The following is a 25,689-nucleotide window of genomic DNA, read 5'->3' as shown; positions in this document are numbered from 1 at the left end:
TAATATTATAGTTCACTTTTCATTCAGGAACTATGACGCTGCGCTGTCAGTACGCTTCTCCATGTTTGTGATTGGTCAAATGTTGCTAGCCCCGCCCCTTTCATGTGAACGCGCACTCAGCCGGACAGAGAAACCCTGGCTTGAGTTACCGAGTTGATAACCAGCGTTGTTGGACCGCTTAGCGAGAGCGCGTTAGTTTTGGATTAGGTAAGCCGGGTAACTCAAACATATCCCGGGTCTGTTGAACTGGATTCGTAGTACAGGCCTCTGTTTGCAACTTACTAATTATGTATCACTTGTATATACTCTTATGGCACTACTTCTATTCTATTTTTTTATTTTATTTCATTGACATAACTACACTGTAGCTATGCACACATGACATTAAAAGCCTTGAATCTTTTTATATTTAAGAAAACGTCGACACATGGTGCAGCAGAGTGACTCAGATCAGACTGCATTAATTGCAATTTTTTAAAGTAAATTAAAGACCACCTATCTTTTTAATTTGGCTTATCATTTTTAGTAGTATCACTGTTCATGTTTTATTGTTTATATATATTTTGTTTCAACTTTGTTTATTGGGTTTGTAAACAGCATACAGTTATTCTATCAGAGCATGTATCAAAAGTAGGTAAACAAATCTTCACTTTATAGAAAAATAGGTAGAGTAACAATGTAAATACTGCTTAACACCACACAGACAGAAGACACACAGACAAAAAATAAGCAAATAAATAAATAGAAAACCAGTCAGCTAAAACAAAAATGTCAGTACGGTAGGTTTAAACATATTTTAATGATGTTCCTCATTTTTTCTTGTTATTTTCTGTCATACTATGTGAAGCACTTTGGGCTGCATCAAGCATGAAAGGTGCTATATAAATAAAGTGTATTATTATTATATTAGTATCTGATTGTCCCTGCAGAGCCTTCCCTCTGCTGGGTCAGGTGACTTGCTCCCACTTTGTCTGTTTTTAAATCTTGTTTAAAAGAACCTACTTCTTCTCCCGTGTTTTTGCAGACCACGTATAAGACGTATCAGTCTGTGTTTTCTAAATTGGTGTTTTCTATTTAGTTGTGTTTTAAAATGTGTTTACATCATATATGAGGGTTTCCAGGGTGTTTCTCAATGTCGAGGACGCTTCCTTGGTAGCACATGTCCCTCCGAGTGAGGTCCTTAAGAAGCGAGGCAAGAATCCTTCCTAGCCTCGGAAACCGAAGAGTGGTGGAACAGGCTAACGGGTGTGCAGGTGTGCGTCATACGCGAGGCCCCGCCTTAAATGGAGCCCAATTTGAAATTGGTCCGCGCGCAAAGCATTGTGCGGATTTTAAGAACGCGGAGGATACACATGTGCAGCCTCGGAATTTCCTGCAACGAAGGACGCCGGCCTCGGTAGAATTCCAAGCATGCTGGACATTGGAACAGTCCTTCGGCGGGACTCGATGACGTAGCATCCTTGAAATAGTGGCTTTGGAGCATCCTTCCTCGACATTGAGAAACACCCACAGTCTGTGGCTATAAGTATGGTGTTATGGTCTCGTGCTTTTACATTAGTTTCTTTTTGCGCTATCGGTTTTTGACTAAATGTATGTACCGGTATATGCTTTTTTAATATATTTATTGATGTACAGCACTTTGGTCAGCTCTGTTGTTTTTTAATGTGCTATATACATAAAGTTGGATTGGATTGGGTGTAACGTTATGACTCGATGCATGACAGTATTAATGTTTTTAAATCAAAGCCACATGCAGCAGCAGCAGGAAGGTCTCGTGTTTTCTGGCAGGAGAGTTTGTCTGCACAGGATTAGAGATCCCGCTGCAGCTGCACATTCATTATTGAGAATGTTTCTCACTTCCTTCCTTCCTGTTTTTCCCTCACAATGATGGGCTAGAAATAATAAGTGCACTTACTTTACTTAGCCGTGCATATTGCATTTTTCTTCAGTGTGTTTACAGTAAGTAAATCTGTCGTGGGGGCGGAGCAATGTTTGGGCTTATTAAACGTAATCTTTGTAAGTGATTAAATCCTGTAGCCTAGAGGAAATATTTGTGGTAGGGAGGAACAGTTCAATCTCAAAAAGCTGGTCACTTTTACCCCAAAAAAGTCAATATTTTGTCTACCTTCCTCCAATAGAGAGAACATCTAAAAGACAACATGGATGACTTATATATTTTTTGATATGTGTCTACAATGTTAAGATTTTCTGTGTTTGATATAATTATTTATGGGTATTTTCTCAATGCATTCTTTTGTTTATACTTAGTTTACCTAGCAACACATATGGCAATTACTCATACATATACATTTATGGCACTTTATCAAACTTTAATCCTAACAATTTATTTATTATCTTGTTTTCCCCGACAAAAAAATCATGAAAAGCACCACTGTGAACGTTGTGTTTAACTCATGCACTTATAAGCATCCTGGAAATGAGTTATTGATCATGGAGAAAGCATGAAAAAGGTCTATAGGCTAATGAAGCAACTAATTGGTCAACCTATCGACAACCAGGGGTTAGCCCTAACATTGGCTTTACTGTAAATCTGTGTTTTAAAGTATTTTGAGTATTTAGAATATATGGTTGCCATTTTCCCAGTGTATTAAATAGTCAGTGTTTGAAATGTAGTGTTACACAAACATTTCTTGAAAGTAAGCAAAAAAAAACTTTTAAAAAAAGTCAGAAATGAGTAAATAACGTACGTTTTACACCTACTTTTTTTATCAGTGATGTACAGTGTATACATTTGTTAATTTCTGTTGTGGTTAATGAGCCCTGTTTGGACAGTTTTACAAGACATCTCCTCCAACAACCTTCTATCTGTGTGATAATGCTCAACAGAGAGGCAGAGAAAAGTAAATCCAAACCACGAACACGCTTCCAATGAGTCTGGCTGCATGTCAGATAACAGCGCAGGAGCCTGTTGTCAAAACAAAAACCTGATATGCTTTTCAGAAGAGCTTCAGCCTCGCCAACATTATCAGACTGACATTAGGGAGGAACTGGAGATCCAAACACAGCTGGCGAGAACAAGCAACGACGAGGCGGGGAGAAGACGCTGCTCACCATCTGCTGCTGTGTGATCCTCTTAGCGTCACTGAAGGCCTGCTGCAGCGCGCACAGCAACGTCTCCGAATCCTGCACCCGCTGCATGAGGGCGGACACCTACAACACAGACAATAACATCGCTAAAATAAGAATGGGATTAAAGATAGGAGTACTCGGAGGTGGAAGAAGTCTTGTTCAAATACATTGAAAAAGGTCTGAGATGTCCTATCACCTACTTGCTGTGTTTTGAAGATGTCCTTTACTTAACCATGTAGTAAGACCAAATAAACCGAATGGAAGAATCATAGACCTAGAATTTAAAAGGAGGCCCAAAGACCCTGATGGTGTGATGTAACCCTGATGGTGTGATGTAACCCTGATAGTGTGATGTAACCCTGCCTTTGTTAGCCCTACACGCTAAATGTGTATATGTCCGGCAGTGGCTCAGTCAGTAGGGGCTTGGACTGAGAGCTGTAGGGTCGCCGGTTCAAGTCCCAGACCAGACCTAAAATATGGAGTGTGGACTGCTACTTGGAGAGGTTCCAGTTCACCTCCTGCCCTGCCGTGGTGCCTTTAAGCAAGGCACCGGACACCCCCCCACTCCCATTGCTCCCCGGGTGCTGTACAATAGCTGCCAATAGACTCCTGGTGCTAGGATGGGTTAAATGCAAACACTGTGTGTGCTCTGCATGTGTGACCATTACAGAGGGTTTCATCCCTCCCAATTCTCTTCTATACACATATGCATATACTGTTGGAGCATCTAAGGAGATAAATGTGTATACGATTGTATAGATTTGTGTGCAAGTACGTATTTTATGTATGTATTAATGCTGTCAAAATTATCGCATTCACGGTGGTAATGAATTTTTTGAATTAATTGCGTTAAAATATTTAACGCATTTAACGCATGTGCAGAATGGCCCGCCCCATACATCCCACCAGTGGCAGCGCTGGGCTACAGCCATACCAAGAAATGGCTTAGCCCCACCTTAGCCCCACCATGAAAAATGATGTTAAAGTAAACAAAATAAAAGAAAATAAATAAAGAGAATTGCACAGACAGCAGTTAGTAAGATTGATTTCAGCAGCCACTTGTCTGGAAATACCGAAGACTAGAAACGGTTTTGAAAACTTTTGTCACGTAGTGATCGTCTTCTCAATAGAACATCTTTGATAATGTCTTCTGGCCAATCAGAATCAAGATAACGGCGTGGTGTTGTTGGAGGAAGTCCCGACGGAGAATACTTTTGCTGTAGTACAGGGGTGCACATAACTGGTACGCAGGTAACAATCTGAAATGCGTACCGTCACTTGTGTCACAAAGCGCATTTGCGTACCGACGTACTTGTGAAGCTTTTCCAGAAGGCGGATAGATCACCGGACGACAGAGTCGGTCTCCCCCCCCCCCCCCCCCGTGTTGATAGAAATCAACACGTAATGAAATAAGACCCCACGTTACATGGATATATCCGCCTTCTTTCATTTATCTTTCCATTCCCACAACAATATACATAAAGAAATGGAATATTTTGGACATAGTTCGAATGGTGATTAATCATGATTAATTCATTTTTAAGCTGTGATTAATCTGATTAAAAATGTTAATCGTTTGGCAGCCCTAGTTTGTATATTATGTATAATATTTTCTACAACATAGGCAGTATTTCTTTTTACCCAGGATGACCCTGTCTGCTTTCATATTGTTTGTCGGTTCATTATTGTAACAAAAACGAAACACAATAAAAACGAAGTGTCTGAGATTAAAGACAGAAATACTCAGAGGTAAATGAAGTCTTGTTCTTAGGTAACAAGCGTTAAAATGCATAAACATTTTAAAATACAAATGAAAATACAAAAGTATTGGCATCAAAATATACATAAAGTACTCACTATGCAGCTCTAACATTACATACATGGAGTGGAGGAAACAAGAACAATAGTTGCCTCTCGGATGAATTGGAGAAGTAAAAAGTTCCAACACATGGAAATAATCATATAACAACATATTCCTTGTTTGAAGCATGGAGAGAGCTACAACTGCATTTTATGTGCAATCATGATTTGTAGAATAACTTAAAATGCGAAAATTAGTCAAATATTATTTGCTATAATTGCCAAGAATGAAAGAAAAATCCCAAATGAATGTTTTAAATCAGATCAAAGTGAGTATCTCTGGGTCTCAGCGTGCTCGCTTACTCCTAAAGTTGATTTAAAACGGCTCCGGGAGGGTCAACAATCATCATCATCATCATCATCATCATCATCATCATCATCATCATCATCATCATGTATTTCACAGTTTCTTTAATGCATTCCCTGTGTCCTAACCTTAGCAGCAGTTTCCTCGTTGCCCACTTTGACCGAGTCTTCCAGAGTCTGTTTCTCCGTCATTGTTCTCTCCAGATGATCGTTGGCCTGACGCAGCATCACCTGCAGCTTCTTCACCTGCGGGACACCGAGACGGAAAATTACGAGAATGACCATTTTGACGCTTGATTGGTCATCGAGTTCTCTTACAAAGCATCAGCAAAATGCAATATATCTTCCTCTTGTTTGTTTGTATATGTTGAAAGGTTGAATGCAGCTGTGTGTAGTCTATCTTTTAGACTTAAAAACCAAGTCTGAGCGCAGAGGGGACCGTGCTTTCTCTGCTGCCGCCCCTAACCTGTGGAACGACCTGCCCTTGTTAATCAGACAGGCTCCCACACTGTCTGTTTTTAAAACCCACCTATTCTCCTTCGCATTCGTAAACAAGTAGATTGTAGCTTTCATTTGCTTTCAGTGGTCTATTGTTTTTATTATATGGCTGTTTTTTATTTTTTTATTATTACGTGTATTCTGGTTTGTTTTGTGTTTGTATCTTTTATTTGATGTTTTGTGAGCAGATCTCTCTGTACAGCACTTTGGTCTGAAGGTTTTAAAGTGCTATATAAATAAAGTTGGATTGGATTGGATCTTTTAAACAGATTCTCACACTGTCTCTTTGCTGAAATCCACACATCACAAAGCTTCCTAAAACATCCCTGGTTGTATTTTATTGTAGTAAATAAAGTAAATAATGTGAGAGCAAAGAAACAAACCTGGTCTCGAGTGTCGGCCTCTTGTCCCTGGATGGCCTGCAGCTGCTTCTCGTAGTTGGAGCACATGTCACAGCGTCTGCCAAGCTGCCTGCCAGCATTTTTTACCTAGTGACCACAAACACACCATGAAACAACTTTAAAAATATCTGGTTAAAAAACATTCAAACTCTCTCTTATGCCGCTTTGTTTATTGTATTTTTGTAACTCTGGCACAACAATTTCCTTCGGGATAAATAAAGTCCTCTCTTGTTTCATGTCACTTGTTAGAAGCTTTTATCCAAAGCGACTTACATACACTCGGTACTGTGTGCAATCCCCACAGGAGCAATTTGGGGTGAAGTGTCTCAGGGACACAACGACATGCTGACTGCAGTGGGACTCGAACTTGCTACCTCCTTATTCAAAGATCAGCGCATTAACCCACTGCGCCACACGCCCCTCTTATCTGATCTCATCTTTCTTAGACCCCGTTTACATGGAGACGGTTCGAGTTGTATCTGCTACTTTTTTCTATCGTTCGTTCACACGAGGCCGTAACAGAACCGCGGAAACCGACCCCTCAAACGATAACGGGTCCCAAGGTGGGTAGATATGCGTCCGGAACACTCTGGGGGGCCAAACGGCTCTGTGTGTACGCCCGATACGCCATAGCCCCGCCTCTCCCCACCTCTCCCCGTGTCACACCCGCGTCAGCCACGCATTGCTGATGTGTTTCGACAATCGCAGGACAGCAGGAGCCTCCAGCTAGATCTGATCGAGATGGACATAAACGCGAGTGAAGTCTAATCGGACAGGAGAGAGAGATCAGATCAGCTGCTGCTGCTGACGGAGACACGCAGCTCTGCATGATCGCCTGCAGCTCCGCCCGCTATGATGAATTTATTTTAATTACCTCTCAAACTACCTAAACTAGTTATAAATATGTTTATTTTTACTGTCGGGTCACTCATTACTGGATCAGCCAGCTGCATGAGACCACGGAGACTGACGGGCTGTCAGGAGAGGGGGGGGGGGAAGAGAGGCTCCGTTTATTATTATTATATCGAGTCGTTATCAATTTGTTTTAAAGCTCAATAAATAACAAAGAAGACCTTTGACCGGCACTTTAACGGACATGTTGACCGGCGAAAAAAACAGAAGGGCAACCAGGCAACCATGGCAACCATGCTTGGGAGGTCTTCTTCGCTGCTTTAGGTGTATTTTGTGGCGGAAGTACAGCGCCACTTACAGGCCCGGCATATGTACTACAGCGTCTGCAGCGGGTCGAGCGGTCTCGTGTGAACGGAAGACTTTTTCTCCGTGTAAATGGGGCCTTAAACTCATCCTCGTTAACCCACCTCTCGCTGCAGCAAACACACCATGCAACAGCTTTAACAATAATTATCTAGTAGTGTAAATCTTGAGTCTGGCATTTTGACGATTTATTTAAATCAGGGGTGTCAACACTTTTTTCACCGAGGGCCACTGTTACGGTCCCTTCTAAATCTAGGGGGTACAAAGCATCAACTGCGGCACGTAACAGCCACATACAGAAAGACATACGAAGGGCTGAGCCACATCTAGAGGTGAGGTACATTGCCTCGTAGATTAAGTTATAAATTAGCGACATGTAGGTAAATTAGGCTTGATACATGAATATGCTTTAAGAAAACAACAGCCTACATCACAGCTCTCTATAGGGTTCATGTAATGTGTTTGCAGCTCATATAATCATCAATAAGGGGAAATGTGAACGGTGTATTTCAAGCTTGTTATGTAAATAAGTCACTGGGCTTTTTTTTATCAACTAAGATTTGTTTGAAAATGTTTCCAACTTTCATTGACTGAATTTATTTTAAAAGTGGTCTTCTTAACACATGAATGCTACTGTGTAATATATTTGTACATATGTATTTAAGAAGTACAATATAAGAAAAGCACAAGTTTAATTTGTGGGCTATATTTGATTATATTTTTAGAATTTTCTGAGGGCCGTAGTTTGGACACCCCTGATTTAGAGCATTAATAAGTTGAATGTCTGTCTTCTCCCAACAATAGATCTAAATACAGAGTGAAAACACACCCACCTCTTGCTGCAGGAGGTTCCACTCGCTGTCGCTGACGAGCCTGTACCCCCCCGGCGGCAGATAAGCGTTGTCGGGGGCGTGGGAGATGCTGGAGAGCAGCGACGCCGTCTCCTCCTGCTCCGGAGTCATCGCCTTGATGGCTTTCTCCTGGTCTTTAGTGAGCAGGAAGTGGCTGGCCGTCAGCTTCATGGAGCTGATGGACAACGTGTCCCCAAAGCTGCTGTCCGTGGCCCCGCAGTCCGCCCCCACCAGGGGTCCGAAGTCAGACTCGTCCAGGTTGCTGGCTGACTTGGCTTTCTGGTTGTGTCCCCCAAGGCCCTGCTGCACGGAGAGAGAGGACCCCAGGCTGTCTGTGGACTGAACTCTCCTCAGATTCTCCTTATAGGGGTCCAGGAGGCAGCCTGCCACCACGTCAGTGTCTAAAGAGTGCAGGGAGCCGTGGGTGCTGAGGTTAGGCTGGAAGAGAAAGAGTAAATATGTTCTTATAGTTTATTTTTATAGATAGATTTGGAGGATGAAACCCTCTTTAAAAAAGGTCCCCTATCATACTGTTTCTCATCAATATATCAGAGGTCTCAGATATATATACAGAACCTGTCTCTGATTGGCTGAAACACCAAACAGATCATTGCAGCATTACCCATAATCCCCTCTGTTTCAGCCCTGTTTCCAAAGTGCTGATTCTCTGTCTGTTACTTTAGATGAAAATAAGGAGCCCCTCCCCACGCCCCTCTGAGAGACATTTGGATACAAAGAACTCAATGGAGCTCTAGGAGGAGATTCAGGGGATAAGGGGGGGGGGGGGGGGGGTTACCTTGGTTGCTGATTGGCTAATGGTTACACAAGACAACACATCGTTATGACATCATAAAGTGGCCAAAATCTGATCAGCTCATTTTCAGACAGGTTTTTATAGAAATGGATCAAAAAGAGAGAGAATCTTTGTTCCTGAGACTTTCAGAGTCTCTTTCCACAGAGGGGACACATGTTGATGTAGAAGAGACATGAAGAAGAGGGGACACATGTTGATGTAGAAGAGACATGAAGAAGAGGGGACACATGTTGATGTAGAAGAGACATGAAGAAGAGGGGACACATGTTGATGTAGAAGAGACATGAAGAAGAGGGGACACATGTTGATGTAGAAGAGACATGAAGAAGAGGGGACACATGTTGATGTAGAAGAGACATGAAGAAGAGGGGACACATGTTGATGTAGAGGAGACATGAAGAAGAGGGGACACATGTTGATGTAGAAGAGACATGAAGAAGAGGGGACACATGTTGATGTAGAAGAGACATGAAGAAGAGGGGACACATGTTGATGTAGAAGAGACGTGAAGAAGAGGGGACACATGTTGATGTAGAAGAGACATGAAGAAGAGGGGACACATGTTGATGTAGAAGAGACTTGAAGAAGAGGGGACACATGTTGATGTAGAAGAGACATGAAGAAGAGGGGACACATGTTGATGTAGAAGAGACATGAAGAAGAGGGGACACATGTTGATGTAGAAGAGACTTGAAGAAGAGGGGACACATGTTGATGTAGAAGAGACATGAAGAAGAGGGGACACATGTTGATGTAGAAGAGACATGAAGAAGAGGGGACACATGTTGATGTAGAAGAGACATGAAGAAGAGGGGACACATGTTGATGTAGAAGAGACATGAAGAAGAGGGGACACATGTTGATGTAGAAGAGACATGAAGAAGAGGGGACACATGTTGAAAAGAAAATATATATCTTGATTATTTGGGTCAATAATTGATATCACGATTATTAAAAACGATTATCCATTTACTTTGAAAACATCAATTTATTCGAACAGTATGTTTTTAACAGTTGATTACCCTTTAAGTATAATTCAACTGAAAAACCAATACAAAAATAAAAAAATAGTAATAATCGTTTTATTTTGATCACGTTGTTTTCGTAATCGTTGCAAGCCAAAATCGTAATTGCGATTAAAATGCGATGAATTGAGCAGCCCTATCCAGCAGTGAGGCACAGTGCATTTTACAGCTTCCTTTAGATAATGAAAGAGATGTGCAGCTACAAACAAAGCATTTTTGTAAATGCTTTCTTTCTTGTTACAGCTGCAACAATTATTTACAGAAACAAGCATTTTATCAAAACTCTTTTTTGTTCATTTCAATAAAAAACAAAATGAATTGAGCAGCCCTAGTTCAAAGTCTCAAAAACACGTTTCAAATCCTCCCTGCTTTAACATTTCTTCCACACCAAGATGCTTCTCCCCGTGTGAGGAACAGGAGGACTAACAGGAGGACTGAAGTGTTGTCTGTGTGCAGCTCGAGTTACCAGAGAGAGGGAATATAATCTGACGTGAGACGATAATGGCTCTCTGTTCTCTCTGAGGGACGTATCTCATTACGTGATGTTTCCTACCTCCCCGACGCTCAGCCCGAGGAGTAAATCCTCCAGAGGCTCCGTGTTGTCTCCAAAATCTTCCTCCTGCAGATCGTTCACCTGGCTCAGCCTCTCCTTCTCATCCTCCTCCTGACATGCAGAGTCAAAAGGGGTTGTACAATGTACCACAGTAATACTTAGCCATAAATTGTACTTTTTCAAAGACAATAAGGTTACATTTTGATCCATACTTTCAGACATGTATTCATTTAACTATATTTGTATTATGAGGCGGTAGTTTGCAGAGGTGTATAACTGGATATTATCTGTTTGTAGAAGCTTGTGTACAATCAAAATGACACACTACAGATGAGTAGGGACATTTAGTAAATAACAAGAAGTCCACATCACCTTTAAATGACAAATGCACATTCATAATGAAAATGAATGATGTTTAGATTTAGTATAATGTACCTTAACAAATCCATGCATAAAAATGTCCCATATTTTACGTTTGCTCCACTTTATTATTAGGTTTAAAGAGCAACTTGCAGGTTAGAGCCCCCTGTGAATAAATGTGCAGGAAAAAGATGTATGCACTAGATTTAAAAAATAATATACAGAAATGTAAACTACGGTGACATCTGGCGTCGTTTTTGTAAGACATTTTTACTTCCGCATTAAAAAGACCACCCGCGTGTGACGTCACATGGGGAGAGCGGCCGGTCTAACGTGTGAATAAACATGGATCCCAATGCTAGTTTCGACACAGAAGAAGTTGAACATGTATATTCGAATGCATATGACGGACCACAACCTTATAATTATGAGCCTGCTAGGCGTCCAAGAGACCAGGAGCAGCCAAGGATTAGAAGAAATAACAGCCATCGGAGAGAAATTGAGCTGTGGTGTGAGGAGAACCAGTGGAGAACTGGGCAGCTATCTTGGTGAGTGACCGGCGTTAGCTACAGAATGTTAGCTAACGTCACATCACAACATTGTGAAGTTAGCTAACATATATCAGGCTATAACTAAAGTAGCATTGATAATATAGTAACGTTACTGGAAGGACTGTTGATACTGATCCATAACAGAAACTAATGCGCAAGTATCAGCCGTATCTCGCGTTACCTAATGCAACTCCACACTACGGTGCCTGTGTGCCGGAGGGGAGAGAGAGAGAGAGAGAGAGAGAGAGAGAGAGAGAGAGAGAGAGAGAGAGAGAGAGAGAGAGAGAGAGAGAGAGAGAGAGAGGAGCGAAGGGGGGGAGAAAGAGAGGAGCGAAGGGGGGGGGATATGTAATACGGTTTCCTGATAAACGTTTTGTTTGATAGGTGCTTGTGTGGGAAATGCCGGCCTCTGGAGAGAGTGTGTGCTGCAGGCACACACTCTCTCACAATGCACCTCGCACAACCTGCAAGTTGCTCTTGAAGTGAGAAACACAATGCAACACAGAAAGACTTAGCCATACATTTTACTTTTTCAAAGATAATAAGGTTCAAATTTGATCAATACTTTCAGACATGTCTTCATTTAACTATAGTTGTGTTATTGAGGGATCAGTTGCAGTGGTGTTGAACTGGAGTGCATTATATTATCTGTTCACATAAGCTTGTTGAAGTGTACAATCAAAATGACAAAGTACAGATGAGTAAGGACATTTATCATGACCTGCTACTTGAAATAAAGTCAATAACAAGAAGTCCACATCACCTTTAATGACAAATGCCCATTCACAATTAAAATGCATGATGTGTAGATTTAGTATAATGTACCTTAACAAACCTATGAAAGGATTTCTGTGATAAGGTCAAAATATTATTGCCAACTAGTCGTGACTTTTGTAGTTCATGGAAGCTAAAAGGACTACAATTCCCACAGCTTCAAGCTAAGTAAGATAAGGGCAACTTGTCTAGAAGACACGGACGAGACACCGTTCAATTATTTAACATTATAATATGACAGGAAAAGGTTTGTGTAGGTGTGTGTGTGTGTGTGTGTGTGTGTGTGTGTGTGTGTGTGTGCGTGCGTGCGTGCGTGCGTGTGTGTGTGCATGCTAGGGATGCCAGTGATTATTCGTTACAGTCTCCATAATCAAAAATTATTTTTAAAATTCGATTTTATTTATATATTTTTTAATTATTATTTATGTTTTTTTTTTTTTTCCTGGCTTAGTTTCAACCAAAATATAGACTAATGCTAATAATAGTAATAGTATTAATAATTTTAAATGGCCAGTGGTCACACCACCAGTTTGTTTTACTGTAAACTTGGAGGAAGCCAGCAGCACAGGCTGCGCTGCTACACACCGACCCCTCCGCCCCCCCCCCCCCCCTCCCTCTCGGTCACACGTGCGATTGATTTATTGGAGTGAGAACACAACTAAAGATGAACAAAGGAAAGAAGAGTTCCACGTGGAACTACCGGTACTTCAAACTGAGAAGTGCAAATGAGGTCAAATACAAGAGTTTTTTTTTTTCTCTCCCGCGGGGGGCGGGGGCGGCGGGCGTCGAATAATCGATTATTATTCGCCAGGGCTGTCTGATTTTGATCATGGTCAGTTTCTGGCAACCCTAGTGCGCGCGTGTGTGTGCATGTGCGTAGGTGTGTGTGTGTGCGTGCAGGTGTGTGTGTGCGTGCAGGTGTGTGTGTAGGTGTGTGTAGGTGTGTGTGTGTGTGCGTGCGTGCGTGCGTGCGTGCGTGCGTGCGTGTGTGTGTGTGTGTGTGTGCGTGTGTGTGTGTGTGTACCTGGTCTTTCTTCCTCATCTCCTCCACCTGACGCAGTTGTTCTGAGGACAGAACGTTCTCGATCCGCTGCATGTCTCTCATCAGGAGGCGCTGAGACTCGAGGAACTGGTCGTTCGCTCGCTGCCACGTGTGCTTCAGCTGGTTGTGCTGCTGCCGCTCCAACTCCAGCTTGTGACACACTGAAAAACAACAACAAGAGAGAGAGAGAGAGAGAGAGAGAGAGAGAGAGCGAGAGAGAGAGAGAGAGAGAGAGAGAGGGATTTAGAAAGTATCCTGAGAGACAGTGGTGGAGGAATCGTTTAAGAGTAGGCCACTACTATAGAGTACAGCAACTCCACTACAGTTCAAAGTCATGCATCCAAATGCTTTTTCAGTAAAAGAGAAACTACTATAATTTAAAAATAGTCCATTGCATGCAAAGTCCTACATAATGCAAAAGAGACTATACTATAATGTAAAAGTACTATATTCATGTTAAAATACTCCATTCCAAGCACAGGCCATGCACTTGGATGCTTCCCATCAGCTTAAACAGCAACACACACTCTTATTGAAAAAAATGAAATCCTGTAATAATCCTTAAACTAAATAACGAAGGATATCAGATTAAAAATAAGATAAGAAGAACTTTAGCGATCCCATTTTGGGGAATGTCTGCGTTGCAGCAGCGTAGAAAGACAAGGCATTGCACATGAGAGAAATTAAGACTAGAAATAAACACTACATGTTAAAGGGCTGCTTCCTCTGAAGTCTTCGCCTCGAAATCGCATTTCTTATTCTTATCAAAAGGACATTATAACTGCGTACCTTCGTGGAGCTCTTTCCGTAGTTTCTCTGCGTCTTCCTGCAACACAGACTTCTGAGTGTTCAACACGGCGACGTACATCTCCAGGTCCGTACGACACGACTTCTCCGCCTCCAGAACATGATTGAGCTCTTTGACCTGGAAAAGACAGAAGTTCATGAGAAACACAAACTTCTTTCATGAATGTGCGACTGGTCAACTCATCTGTATATTGAGTAGTATCTGTTCCCCTGTGGTAGCTGTACCGTAGGAGGTTTCTGGAGAATGGGGGTAAGCAACACAGAGTATTGGTGAACCGGTAATCACCAAAAAAGGAGTGTTGTTAACCTTAGAGGCCTCCAGCTCCTTCGCCCGCTCCTCGGCTGAAGACTTCAGCGTAGCGATCTCCTTCTCCAACGGCATCACCACTGAACGCAGCTTCTCCGCGTCCTCCTGGGCCTTCAGAGGGACCGGACACATCAGTTAAAGGGGACCTATCATGCTATATTTGAATAATATAGTGTATGACCATACCTATATAAGGCATATTTATACTTTTTATTTTTCAAAATACCAAACAGATCATGCATTTTAGCCATTCCTCATTTCGCTCAATTGAACACTGTCTTTGTATCATGGGCTGATTCTGTGAGAACAGCACCATCTACAGGCCTGGCATATGTACTACAGCGTCTCCAGCGCTTTCCAACGGCAATGTCCGTGGCTGTCTCCTCCTGATTGGTGGAGTTGGCCCAATAGCCGTAGCTCCACTTCTGTGATGTCATAGAAGTGTTCAAATCTGGATCAGTCTGTATCAGATCTGTTGCAGCCCCTTTTTAAGAGATTTGGGTATGGAGGGAAATAAAGAGGGTTGTGTTTTCTGACACTTGGTGAGTTCCCTGGAACACCGGGGACACATATTCATGTAGAAAAGACGTACAAAAGTGCATTTTGCATGATAGGTCCCCTTTAAGAGATGTAGAGATACAAACAAACCATTTTTTGTTACAGCTGCAACAATTCGCTACTGAAACCGCCTGTTATTCGGAAAATCTTCTCATATTTTCTGTTAATTATTAGGAGCTTTTTTTAATCCAATTAACTGAGAATTTGTAAATCCCTTTTCAAGTCCTTTGAACTGGATTTGATTCATGGTTTTATTGATGTTTTTGTCAATCCAGCAGTAGGGCTGCTCGATTATGGCAAGAATCATAATCTCGATTATTTGGGTCAATAATTGATATCAGGGTTATAAAAAATGATTATCCATTTACGATGTGAACGGTATGTTTTTATCAGTTGATTAACCTGAACTTTGAGCATAATTCAACTGAAAAACCAATAAAAAAAAAAATCAATAATAATTTGTTTTAAATAATAATAATACAAAAATAATCGTTTTATTTCGATGTTTTCGTAATCGTTGCAAGCCAAAATCGTAATTGCGATTAAAATACGATGAATTGATCAGCCCTATCCAGCAGTGAGGCACAGTGCATTTTACAGCATCCTTTAGATCAGAGGTGCCCAGTACGTCGACCGCGGTCGACCGGTCGACCGCGGGGGCAATGCTGGTAGATCGCGAGTCATTCATAAATAAAAAAAAATCCAGCTCCGTTAAAATAGACAAAACAGGTTTTGATCCCTCCTCCCTTGGCCTCCCTGCCACTTAATTCAGGAGTTGACTTGATTGACAGAAAAAGCGACCTATTGCTTTCCAGTCTGTTAACCCAGAATGCAAAGCGATACAAAATCAGTCAAGTGCCGGGAGAGACAAACAACAAAATGAGTGCGGGAACGAGCAAAAAGCTAAAGACATACCACTTCCACACAGAATGGGAGGGAGAATCTTTTTTGTGATGTCCCATTCAAAGGTTATTTGCCTTATTTGTAAAGCAAGCGTCGCTCTGCCAAAGAAAGGTAACGTGGAGAGGCATTATCGGAGTGTTCACAAGGCATATGACAGCGACTTCCCTCCGAGTAGCGAGTTGAGAAAGAGAAAGGTCATGTATTATTGCTACACAAACATTATCTCTTAGTCTCAGTGTCGCCAACTCGTTTCTAACATGCAAAAAGACAAACAAATGCGTCTATGGTCGGTGTATTATCTATCTTTCCAATCCAGAAGAGATCTCTCTCTCCCCCGTCAATTTGCAAGGGGGCGGGGCAGTTTACACACACGCATCTGCTACATGCAGCAACACACGGAGGAGATGGTGGAGAGAAGCGCTCCAAGGTGTGGTTACATGTTACCCGTCTTGAAGTGGACAATGCTCGTCACCAAAAGAGTTTAGCATGTAAGGGCGGTAACACGAGCAATTTGTCTAAACATTTAGCAAAAGTGCACCACATCCAGACGGAGGAATGCACCGGGTTCCACTGTCTTTCTAGTAGCTCTGTGGCCCCATCCACGAGTAACGTTTCCACGTCAGGTGTTATGTATGCTAGCAGCAACACACGGAGTTAACTACATTATACAAACATGGGTTAATGATTAGAGGTAACTGAGTTATTTATTTTGTTAAAGTTTCAGCTATTCTGTTTCCAGTTCTGTCATAAGATTATTTAATAAGATTTGTTAAAACATTGTTGTTTCTTTTGATGTGAAATATTATTTATTTAATTCAAATAAAAAGCAATGTTAATTTTGTTCACAATTTGTTAAGTTAATTTAATAATATATGTATTTTTGAATCAAGTATTCATCTTTATTGTCTTCATTGTTAGTTTCCACATGCCTAAAACAACCTCAAACTAAATCTAAAAGTTGATGGCTAAATAAGAGCGTTTGAGAAATTGTGCAAGGCACACAGTAGTAGTCCGAATAGTCGATTAATCGTTTCATTAATCTATAGATTAATCGATAATCAAATTAGTCGTTTGTTGCAGCCCCATTGTAGTTATCCCATGTAAAAATAAAACGTGTTATTCAGCAACCCTTGCAATTTGGGATTTTATTTTTGGTTGGTAGACCTCGGTTAGCTGGTCATTTCAAAAGTAGCTCACCAGCCAAAAAAGTGTGGGCACCCCTGCTTTAGATAATGAAAGAGATGTGCAGCTGCAAACAAAGCATTTTTGTAAATGCTTTGTTTCTTGGTACAGCTGCAACAATTATTTACAGAAACAAGCATTTTATCAAAACACTTTTCTGTTAATTATAAGGTAAAATAATCTGTAAAATGCACTGTGCTGTGCTTCACTGCTGGATTGACAAAACATCAATAAAACCATTGATCAAATCCACTTTTTTCTCCAATTTACTGACATTTTGTAAAGGGAAAAGGAAAATGGAAAGATCGATATAAACATCGGTCAAACCAATCTTTCAATCTGTTGGCGGAGGAGTTCTAAATAACAATAACTAAAAAGGTCTTGTTTCTTTTTAAGTAGCAGTGTGTGTGTGTGTGTGTGTGTGTGTGCATGTAGGTGTGTGTGTGTGTGTGTGTGTGTGTGTGTGTGTGTGTGTGTGTGTGTGTGTGTGTGTGTGTGTGTGTGTGTGTGTGTGTGTGTGTGTGTGTGTGTGTGTGTGTGTGTGTGTGTGCGTGCGTGCGTGCGTGCGTGCGTGCGTGCGTGCGTGCGTGCGTGCGTGCGTGCGTGCGTGCGTGCGTGCGTGCGTGCGTGCGTGCGTGCGTGCGTGCGTGCGTGCGTGCGTGCGTGTGTGTGTGTGTGTGTGTGTGTGTGTGTTTTTTTACGGCTTCTTTAACAGTAGACATGTCCACTCCTAAAGTCCTACATAAATCAGCACCTACTTTCTTCATCTCGTCCTCCAGGTTCTCCTCCTCCTGGCCCCCAGTGAGGCGGCGTCTCAGCTCCGCCAGCTCTCTCTCCACAGACTCTCTGTACTGGTTCCACTGGGAGCGCTCCTGCTCCAGGCGATGGTGGAACTGGACCTCGTACTCACTTACTGTGTCTGATCAAACCACAGGGAGGAAGCAGTACATTAAACAGGGAACTAAACCATATCACTTTGCCATCAAAACACATTCAAACATATTTAAATGGACTGAAACCGATATATTCCTGCACTTTAACTGTATCTGCGTATTGAAGTATGAATGCTTGTTGTCTTCTCCTGAATGTTGTTCATCTCTTGTTTGTTTTCTTGTATTTTTGATGGCACCTTAAAAAAAAGGAGTAGCTCTACTCATCTCATTGTACCTGTATAATGACAATAAAGGATTCTATCTATTTATCTAAAATGAAAAACAGAGGCCTGTACTACGAATCCAGTTCAACAGACCCTGGATATGTTTGAGTTACCCGGCTTACCTAATCCAAAACTAACGCACTCTCGCTAAGCGGTCCAACGACGCTGGTTATCAACTCGGTAACTCAAGCCAGGGTTTCTCTGTCCGGCTGAGTGCGCGTTCACATGAAAGGGGCGGGGCTAGCAACATTTGACCAATCACAAACATGGAGAAGCGTACTGACAGCGCAGCGTCATACTTCCTGAATGAAAAGTGAACTATAATATTAGACATATGAAGAAGTTAAACTTTAAACATCCATGACTTAAACACTTTATCCAGGATCAAAGCCACATAGCTGCACCTGCAAGGTGAATACAGCTGGTAACAGAACAAGTGTTTGAATGCTTACATTAACAGGTTTATGATATCACTGCCCCGTCTAAGACACCATCTGACTTTCATTACATTTGTCTCAAGTGTTTCGTCAACTTCATGTGTTGCTTAAAATAATACTTCTGCATACAGTATGTGACACTGTGAGTGTTGCACGGCCAGATACGGCTCAGCTGACTCAGATAAGGAGATATGATACATTATGATGTGATATGCCGCGGACTGTACTTAATGTTACTCTGATCCGGTTACTTATGTTGTGGCAGATATTTAAGTAAGCTTTCTTAACGCTAATGTTATAATAGTCAGATTGCTCTGAAGGTGGGAGGTGATATTCTATTAATGTTCACGTTCACACAGTCGGGGATTTTTGCCGGCCGTCTTTCCTGCAACGGCAGCTTTTCTGTATTTCCTTTCTCCTGTAATATGACTTGATCGCTTTAAACTCTGCACACGGAGCTCTGATTGGTCAGCAGGCAGTGCTTTCACTGAGTTGATCTCTTGTCCTGGAACCTAACCTGCTCTGGACCAGGCTAGCTGTTCAGCATAAGTTATCATGGAGATCTAGCCTGCTGAGAAGTGAACCAGCGTCGTAGGACCGGAAACCCCGAGTTTTCCCTGAAGATAGCCCGCCAAGCGAAAATCCGGCTTAATAGCACAGGCCTCAGATATAGCGTTGTTTTTATCTCTTTATCCCAAGATATCTTCAGTTTCTCTAATGTCCTCTTATTACTTTTTGATCATCTCTTAAAAATCCAAAGGTAATCCGTTTACAAAACAAAAAAATACATGAAGCAGCAAAACATTTTAGATCAGGGGTCGGCAACTTTTTTGATATGAAGTGCCATTTTAAAAAAAAATTGTTATCAGCGTGCCAACGATCGAGAATTATCAACGGGGGGGGGGGGGGAGTCTCGCTGCGGGGAAGCAGTGTGTGGACCTGTCAACGAAACTTACATGATGCCGAATTTAACAACACATTTAAATAATTGGTTTAAACGGCATTATAATAAGGGCGATCGTCCGTTCTGTGATTCTCCAGAACACACATGTTATGATATTAGGGTCATGCAGAGTGAGATGAGATCGCTGTCCCTTTAAGAGAGAGAGAGAGAGAGAGAGAGAGAGAGAGAGAGAGAGAGAGAGAGAGAGAGAGAGAGAGAAAGAGGGGTGTGGCTTGTGCATGTGTGTTTGTGGATGGTAGAGCGACAGTGAGGGAACATGTGTATGTTTCTGGAAGTGAAACGAGGAAGCAGAAAAACAGAGGTCTGTGATGTATTTTGTGAAACAGAAGAACAGCTAAATAAATGCAACAGCCCCCAAGAAGAGCTCGCCTCTCCCCAGTCATTTAAGCCAACGTGGGTTATTGAACCTGAAGCTTGTTGCTTCTGCCCTCCTGGGGAGGGGCTCCTTATTTTCATCTAAAGTAACAGACAGAGGATCAGCACTTTGGAAACAGGGCTGAAACAGAGGGGATTATGGGTAATTCTGCAATGATCCGTTTGGTGTTTCAGCCAATCAGAGACAGGCTCTGTATATATATCTGAGACCTGTGATATATTGATGAAGAACAGTATCATAGAGGACCTTTAAATATCAACATGAAATACATATAATTAGCATTAGAGCTCCGTGTTACCTTTCATGATGGCCTGCAGCGACGCCACCTCCTCCTGCCATTGGCTGCGGACCTGATCGATGGCTTCCTGTTTGGTGTTCTCCGACACGGTGGCCACCGTCCTGATGTTCTCCATGTCAGAGCGAGCCTCTTCCAGCTGAGCCTGCAGGGAGCTGATCTCAACCTGAGCGCCGTCCAGAGCCAACGTCTGCTTCTTCAGCTCCACTGGGGGGGAAGAGAGAATCATCTGTACTTAATTGCATCTTGTCTTATATCTCTGTTTAGTTGTATGTTTTCCTCCTTTAATATATATATATATATATTGTTTTGATTTTTTCTATGTAAAGCCCTTTGTAAATAATGTTTAATAAAAGGGATATCAAAAATAAAGGTCTGTTTTCAGCTATGGTGGGATGTAACAACAGACATTTATTGAAGTACTGTATTAAACTACAGTTTTTTGTACAGACCTTGGGCTCTGGGTACTCTAATAACATTTACCACTATTTACACATTTGTGGAAAAGCAAACAATCAGATGCAGTTTTTCTATCAAATAGATTACAATTTGTACTTTAAAGGTAGGGTAGGTAAGAATGGAGAAACCAGCTGGAGTGCGCTAGAATTTGAATATACGCAGCGGAAAAACATCTGCCCCTTCCTCACAGAGCCCCTCCTCCAACACACACGGACACGCACATGACCAATGAGGGCACGAGATAAGTTTGTGCACAGATGGAAGGCTGACAGGCAGGTAGGCCATCCAGTTACTTTAGCCGGGCCGGCTCAGATGATTGGTCGTGCTTTTTAAAGCGCTACGGCTTCCAGAGATGATATGTTTTTAATGTATTGATTGTCAAAGCATTTAATATATTCATTGCTATCTGGATGTTAAGAGCATACCATGCAATATAACAAGTGTTTCTGAAGTGAATTACCTACCGCACCTTTAATGTATAAGTTATAATATATATAATAACCTGCTTTAAAAGCTGCGGGTTAGACTATTGTCTGAGATCGCATGGTGTAGTATTGTTAGATGTGCCAAGAGCAAGGACTGTCTTAGGTAAGACAGCTTTTATGTGCGCAGCTCCACTTGCTTGGAACAATCTTCAGCAAGAATTGAAACTGATCAATCCTCTGCATGTTTTTAAAGCTAGGCTAAATGAAATGCTCGTTGATACTATGGGCACTTGTAAATGTCTATAACTATGTAAATGTATCCTTAAATATAATGTATGAAGTCCTTTATTGTTTTGTGTTTCATGTGGAACCTATATGCTGCAGGTCTCCCTTGAAAAAGAGATCAATGATCTCAATAGGACCAATCTGATTAAATAAAGGTTTGAAATGAAATAATAATCTAATGACACAATATATATTAGTAAAATAGTCACTGGGGAAATTTACTTTAAATACTTAAATTTTCTCAATAATACTATACGATGACTGGAGTCTAATGGAAAGCAGGACGATTTTTTTAAGAATTTTTCGGGTGTTTTTTGTAAACTATAAAAGGCAGGAAATGAACTGTTTATGAATCGTTTTGAAATGTATTTCCTTGATATGATAGCATAGCTGATAGCAACAAGAAAGGCGTGGAGAAATCAGACAATATGGAGTAAAGTGTCAAATTCAAACCCTGACTCTGCGGGATGGACTCAGGCTTCACCACCCGTACGTGTAATGAAGTATTATCTAAGGATGTTTAATTAAAGGATCTGAATACTAGTTCTCGGCCAGCTTTACTTGTGCATTAGGAGTAGTTCAGTAAGCACATTTCCAGTGGGCGTGCATGTTAGTGATGTCTTTACCTTCCTTGGAGACGAAGAGCTCTTTGAACTTGGCTCTCTTCTGGTTGAACTCGGCCTCCAGCTGCTGCTTCACTTTGATGAACTCGGCTCGCTCTTGCTCCAGAGCCTCCACTCGCTGCTGGAGCACCTCTGGGTGACGGAGAGGAAAACACAAACAAGACAGTAATCATCTGTTGATCACATCGAAAAACTGAGAATTCAACTTCGATTCATTTCCCCTTTCTAACTCAGGTTAAATGTTAAAAGGGAAAAAAGGGAATGTCTTCACACACAAGTCTTTTTAAGTCAACTTATTGTTCGAGTATTTTTCCACAGCCATTTCGTTTTTACACTAAGCTTTGACTTTCAGGGCCATTCAAAAGTATAGAAAACCAGCAGGTCAAATTCTATTGAACTAGTTATTATTAATGATTTGTAAGTTCACTTATTCATCTTCACAAAACTGAATCACAACAGTCTTCAAAACTGGATTCAAAAAGCTCTTCCACTTTGAAATTCGTTTAACCGCGCCACTTTTCTATTGCGTGTGAAAACCTACCTTATTCTGAATAAAGTCACAAGTGACAGTTTCCTCTATCTAGTGTTGTTTTTACATTTGCATTTTATTCCTCTTGGAGCGAGGAGATAGACGAAGATCCCCTCGCAGAAACACAGACGGCGAGTGGAAACTTTTACAACACAAGCAGCAAAGTCCAGCGGGATCATGTGATAGCTGAACGGACTGTAAAGCAGAAATTCCAGCAACACATTAAGCTCATAGTTTCTCTGTGAATGTACTCGTATGTTAAGCCCAGGGATAGATTTCCACGACTACTAAAACATGGGTGTAAAAAGAGCCTCAGCTTCAAACCTTCAGAGTATTTATAGTCAGTCAATCTCTGCAGATCAATAACAGAAAGCCTTCTCCTGACCTGCGCTACTCCACGCTAAAACATTTACAAGCGGCTCCATTTACAAATATTGATTGAAATGTATCGAGCGATGGTATTACTAAATGAGGCATATGTGATTTAAACACTCACACTGTCTTGGATAGGGCTTTCTCTCAGGATCAAATTAAGGAATGGTTCATAAATAGGCATGAACATGTTTTGACACTCACACACAAAGAGTGACTTATTTCTAATACTTGCTTCAATTGTAAAAAAGCGGCCAGAACATTTGATTTTTTTGTTTGTTTCCCCAACGTGTAACTGCATGAATATGTGATTTTACCCTAGTCCCCAATCTGCATGTGGAATAATCCTTGTTGCTTAATGCTGAGTGCTAAGTGGAACCTATTAATATAATATGTCTGCATCTCTTAACACATCCCACAATTGTGTTAGCTGCGTGATTTGTCAGCATGTTTGTCTGTATCTGTACGGGCTGTACTGTCCATATACATTTTGAATTTGATAGTTTCATTGACAGTTGTATGTTTCGGACTGAGTCCTAAGTGGCAAAAATGACAGCTTCCTCCCCTTCCCGCTACCGTTTGGCCAGAAAAAGATTGTATGTCAGTTTAGGGAAACTGGCCGTCTTTTAGCAACTGCAGCAAATCTAATTTAGCAAGCAGCAAAAATATGCAGTTTTCTGATTTCTGCCACGTTTGACTTAAAGGTGGGGTAGGTAAGAATGGAGAAACCAGCTCGAGTCCGCTAGAATTTGAAAATACACAGCCGGAAAAAATCTGCCACTTCCTTCAGACTTCCTTACAGAGCCCCTCCTCCAACACACACGAACACAGCCATGACCAATGAGGGAAGAGATAAGTCTGTGCACAGATGGAAGGCTGACAGGCAGGTAGGCCATCCAGTTACTTTAGCCGGGCCGGCTCAGATGATTGGTCGTGCTTTTTACAGCGCCACGGCTTCCACAGATGATATTTATTTATGTATTTATTGTCAAAGCATTTAATATATTCATTGCTATCTGGACGTTAAGAGCATTCCATGGATTAACAAAATGTGTTTCTGAAGTGAATTACCTACCCCACCTTTAATCCTATGAACAAGCTATAGAGATGTACAGGGTAACTTCAACGGGATTACTTTTCAGTTATTCTCACTTTTGCCGATTGCTGAAAGTGTGATATTTTTATATTGTAATGGAAAACATTGTAAAGTTATGCTGTCAGATAATTGTCCAAGTAAATTTACATGGCAGATTTGGAATTTGGACCAATCTCAACAAATGATGTGGCGTGTTTTCTCATCTTACTACGAGTGCAGACAGTGCCTCAATATTGCTTCTCGAGGAACAAGTGGTATTACAAGACAGTGCAAGTCTCTCAAACGTGTACAGTACTTGAGTACATCTACTTAGTTACTTCACACCATTGCAAACATCCCTGCACCACAATGCATAAACATCTTTAACAAACACCAAGACTATAACCTCTTTGAATCTTGCTGAACATTTTAATTACATTTTTTTTTTTAAACTAGACTTATGTGCATATCTGACACATTGCACCTTTAAAGCTACAGCATTCGCTGCATGACCCCACTGTGGTCCCCGTACCCCTGTTTGAGAAACAGCCGTTATACCCTCCTGTATTATGGTCCAACCCCCAACGTGTGCACAGGCCATTTACAGCACTTTGTGATTGCCCGATATAATCCATATGATCCATATTAAAAGACTGACAAGGCCAGGCTAACAGGAGCTAGTACCGACCCTTTATTTGTATTTCCAATGTGTGCTTTTCCTCCATTTTTAACAGCCTTCCTACTTTTATTGCTTGCCTTTTATCTGCTATGTCACCTTTGCTGTAACGTTGTACATGTATGCTAATGAAGGACATCTGATTCTGATACATCACACTCAATCAGACTAGCTTTAAAGCTAACAAGCTAAATGACACAACAACGTTATAAGGATACAATATCACAGCTTATATTCAGCCATATAAAGCTTTAGTAACCCCCAAAACATGTGCACGTTGTTATCTTTGTATAAACACTAACTGCGTAGTGTTACAGGTTCATTATAGGGCAGTGACAGCCAGTGACACGTCGCCCTGATGATGCTAACTAATGCTAATGCTAATGTTGTCAGAGATGCACCAACGGGCCGCTGGTTTTCGGGTCTCCAAGCCCCTAAAAACTCCTAATAAAAACCCCCGACAAACACAACACATTTACCGTCATGTCGGGACGACAGAGGGGGTCCAGAGGCCTGATCGGCCATGGTTTCTTGAGGGGGGCTTGAGGCAATTAGCAGGGTTTTAGTGGGATAAAGCGCTAGGAGTGTCCAAGAAAACAGGCTAACATCACAACTAGTGTTAAGCTAACAAGGGGGAGTGAAGATTGTGTATTCCCGTTACACTTTCAAAATAAAATCTATGTTGTCATTGAGTACACACCGAAACAACTGCATACAAAAAACAACAAATTAAAGAAGAAAGACAATAACAAAGACACGATGAGTACAAAAAGAGACAAAAAATGACTGAAAAGGGATGCTATAAGAAGACATAAAATGACAAAAAAATACATTAAAGATGTTACAAAAAGCTGCACAAAACAAGAACAACAACAGGATGGTGTACAAATAACCATATAGCCTACCAAATATAACGATAT

The 25,689-nt window shown here is 41.4% G+C and overlaps 1 protein-coding gene across 1 annotated transcript in view; it reads right to left on the bottom strand.

Moving 5' to 3' along the window:
• The window catches only part of rabep1 (rabaptin, RAB GTPase binding effector protein 1), a 44,483-nt gene extending 19,093 nt beyond the window's left edge, over positions 1-25,390 (bottom strand). Inside the window, exons 1-12 of the mRNA XM_079651673.1 lie at positions 25,249-25,390; positions 22,121-22,249; positions 20,329-20,532; positions 17,856-18,016; positions 14,434-14,565; positions 14,130-14,265; positions 13,323-13,501; positions 10,614-10,724; positions 8,204-8,659; positions 6,138-6,242; positions 5,386-5,502; positions 3,073-3,171 (exon numbers count right to left, since the gene is read on the bottom strand). Of these exons, the coding sequence (XP_079507799.1) occupies positions 3,073-3,171; positions 5,386-5,502; positions 6,138-6,242; positions 8,204-8,659; positions 10,614-10,724; positions 13,323-13,501; positions 14,130-14,265; positions 14,434-14,565; positions 17,856-18,016; positions 20,329-20,532; positions 22,121-22,249; positions 25,249-25,294 (1,875 nt within the window). The 5' untranslated portion in view covers positions 25,295-25,390. The remainder of the gene's footprint in view (positions 1-3,072; positions 3,172-5,385; positions 5,503-6,137; positions 6,243-8,203; positions 8,660-10,613; positions 10,725-13,322; positions 13,502-14,129; positions 14,266-14,433; positions 14,566-17,855; positions 18,017-20,328; positions 20,533-22,120; positions 22,250-25,248) is intronic.
• Positions 25,391-25,689: the final 299 nt, after the last annotated feature.

Source organism: Notothenia rossii (genome assembly GCF_949606895.1).
Source record: "Notothenia rossii genome assembly, chromosome: 9".
Taxonomy (NCBI): Eukaryota; Metazoa; Chordata; class Actinopteri; order Perciformes; family Nototheniidae; genus Notothenia; species Notothenia rossii.
The sequence above is the reverse complement of the archived record's forward strand: the minus strand, read 5'-3'. Positions and strand labels throughout refer to the sequence as shown.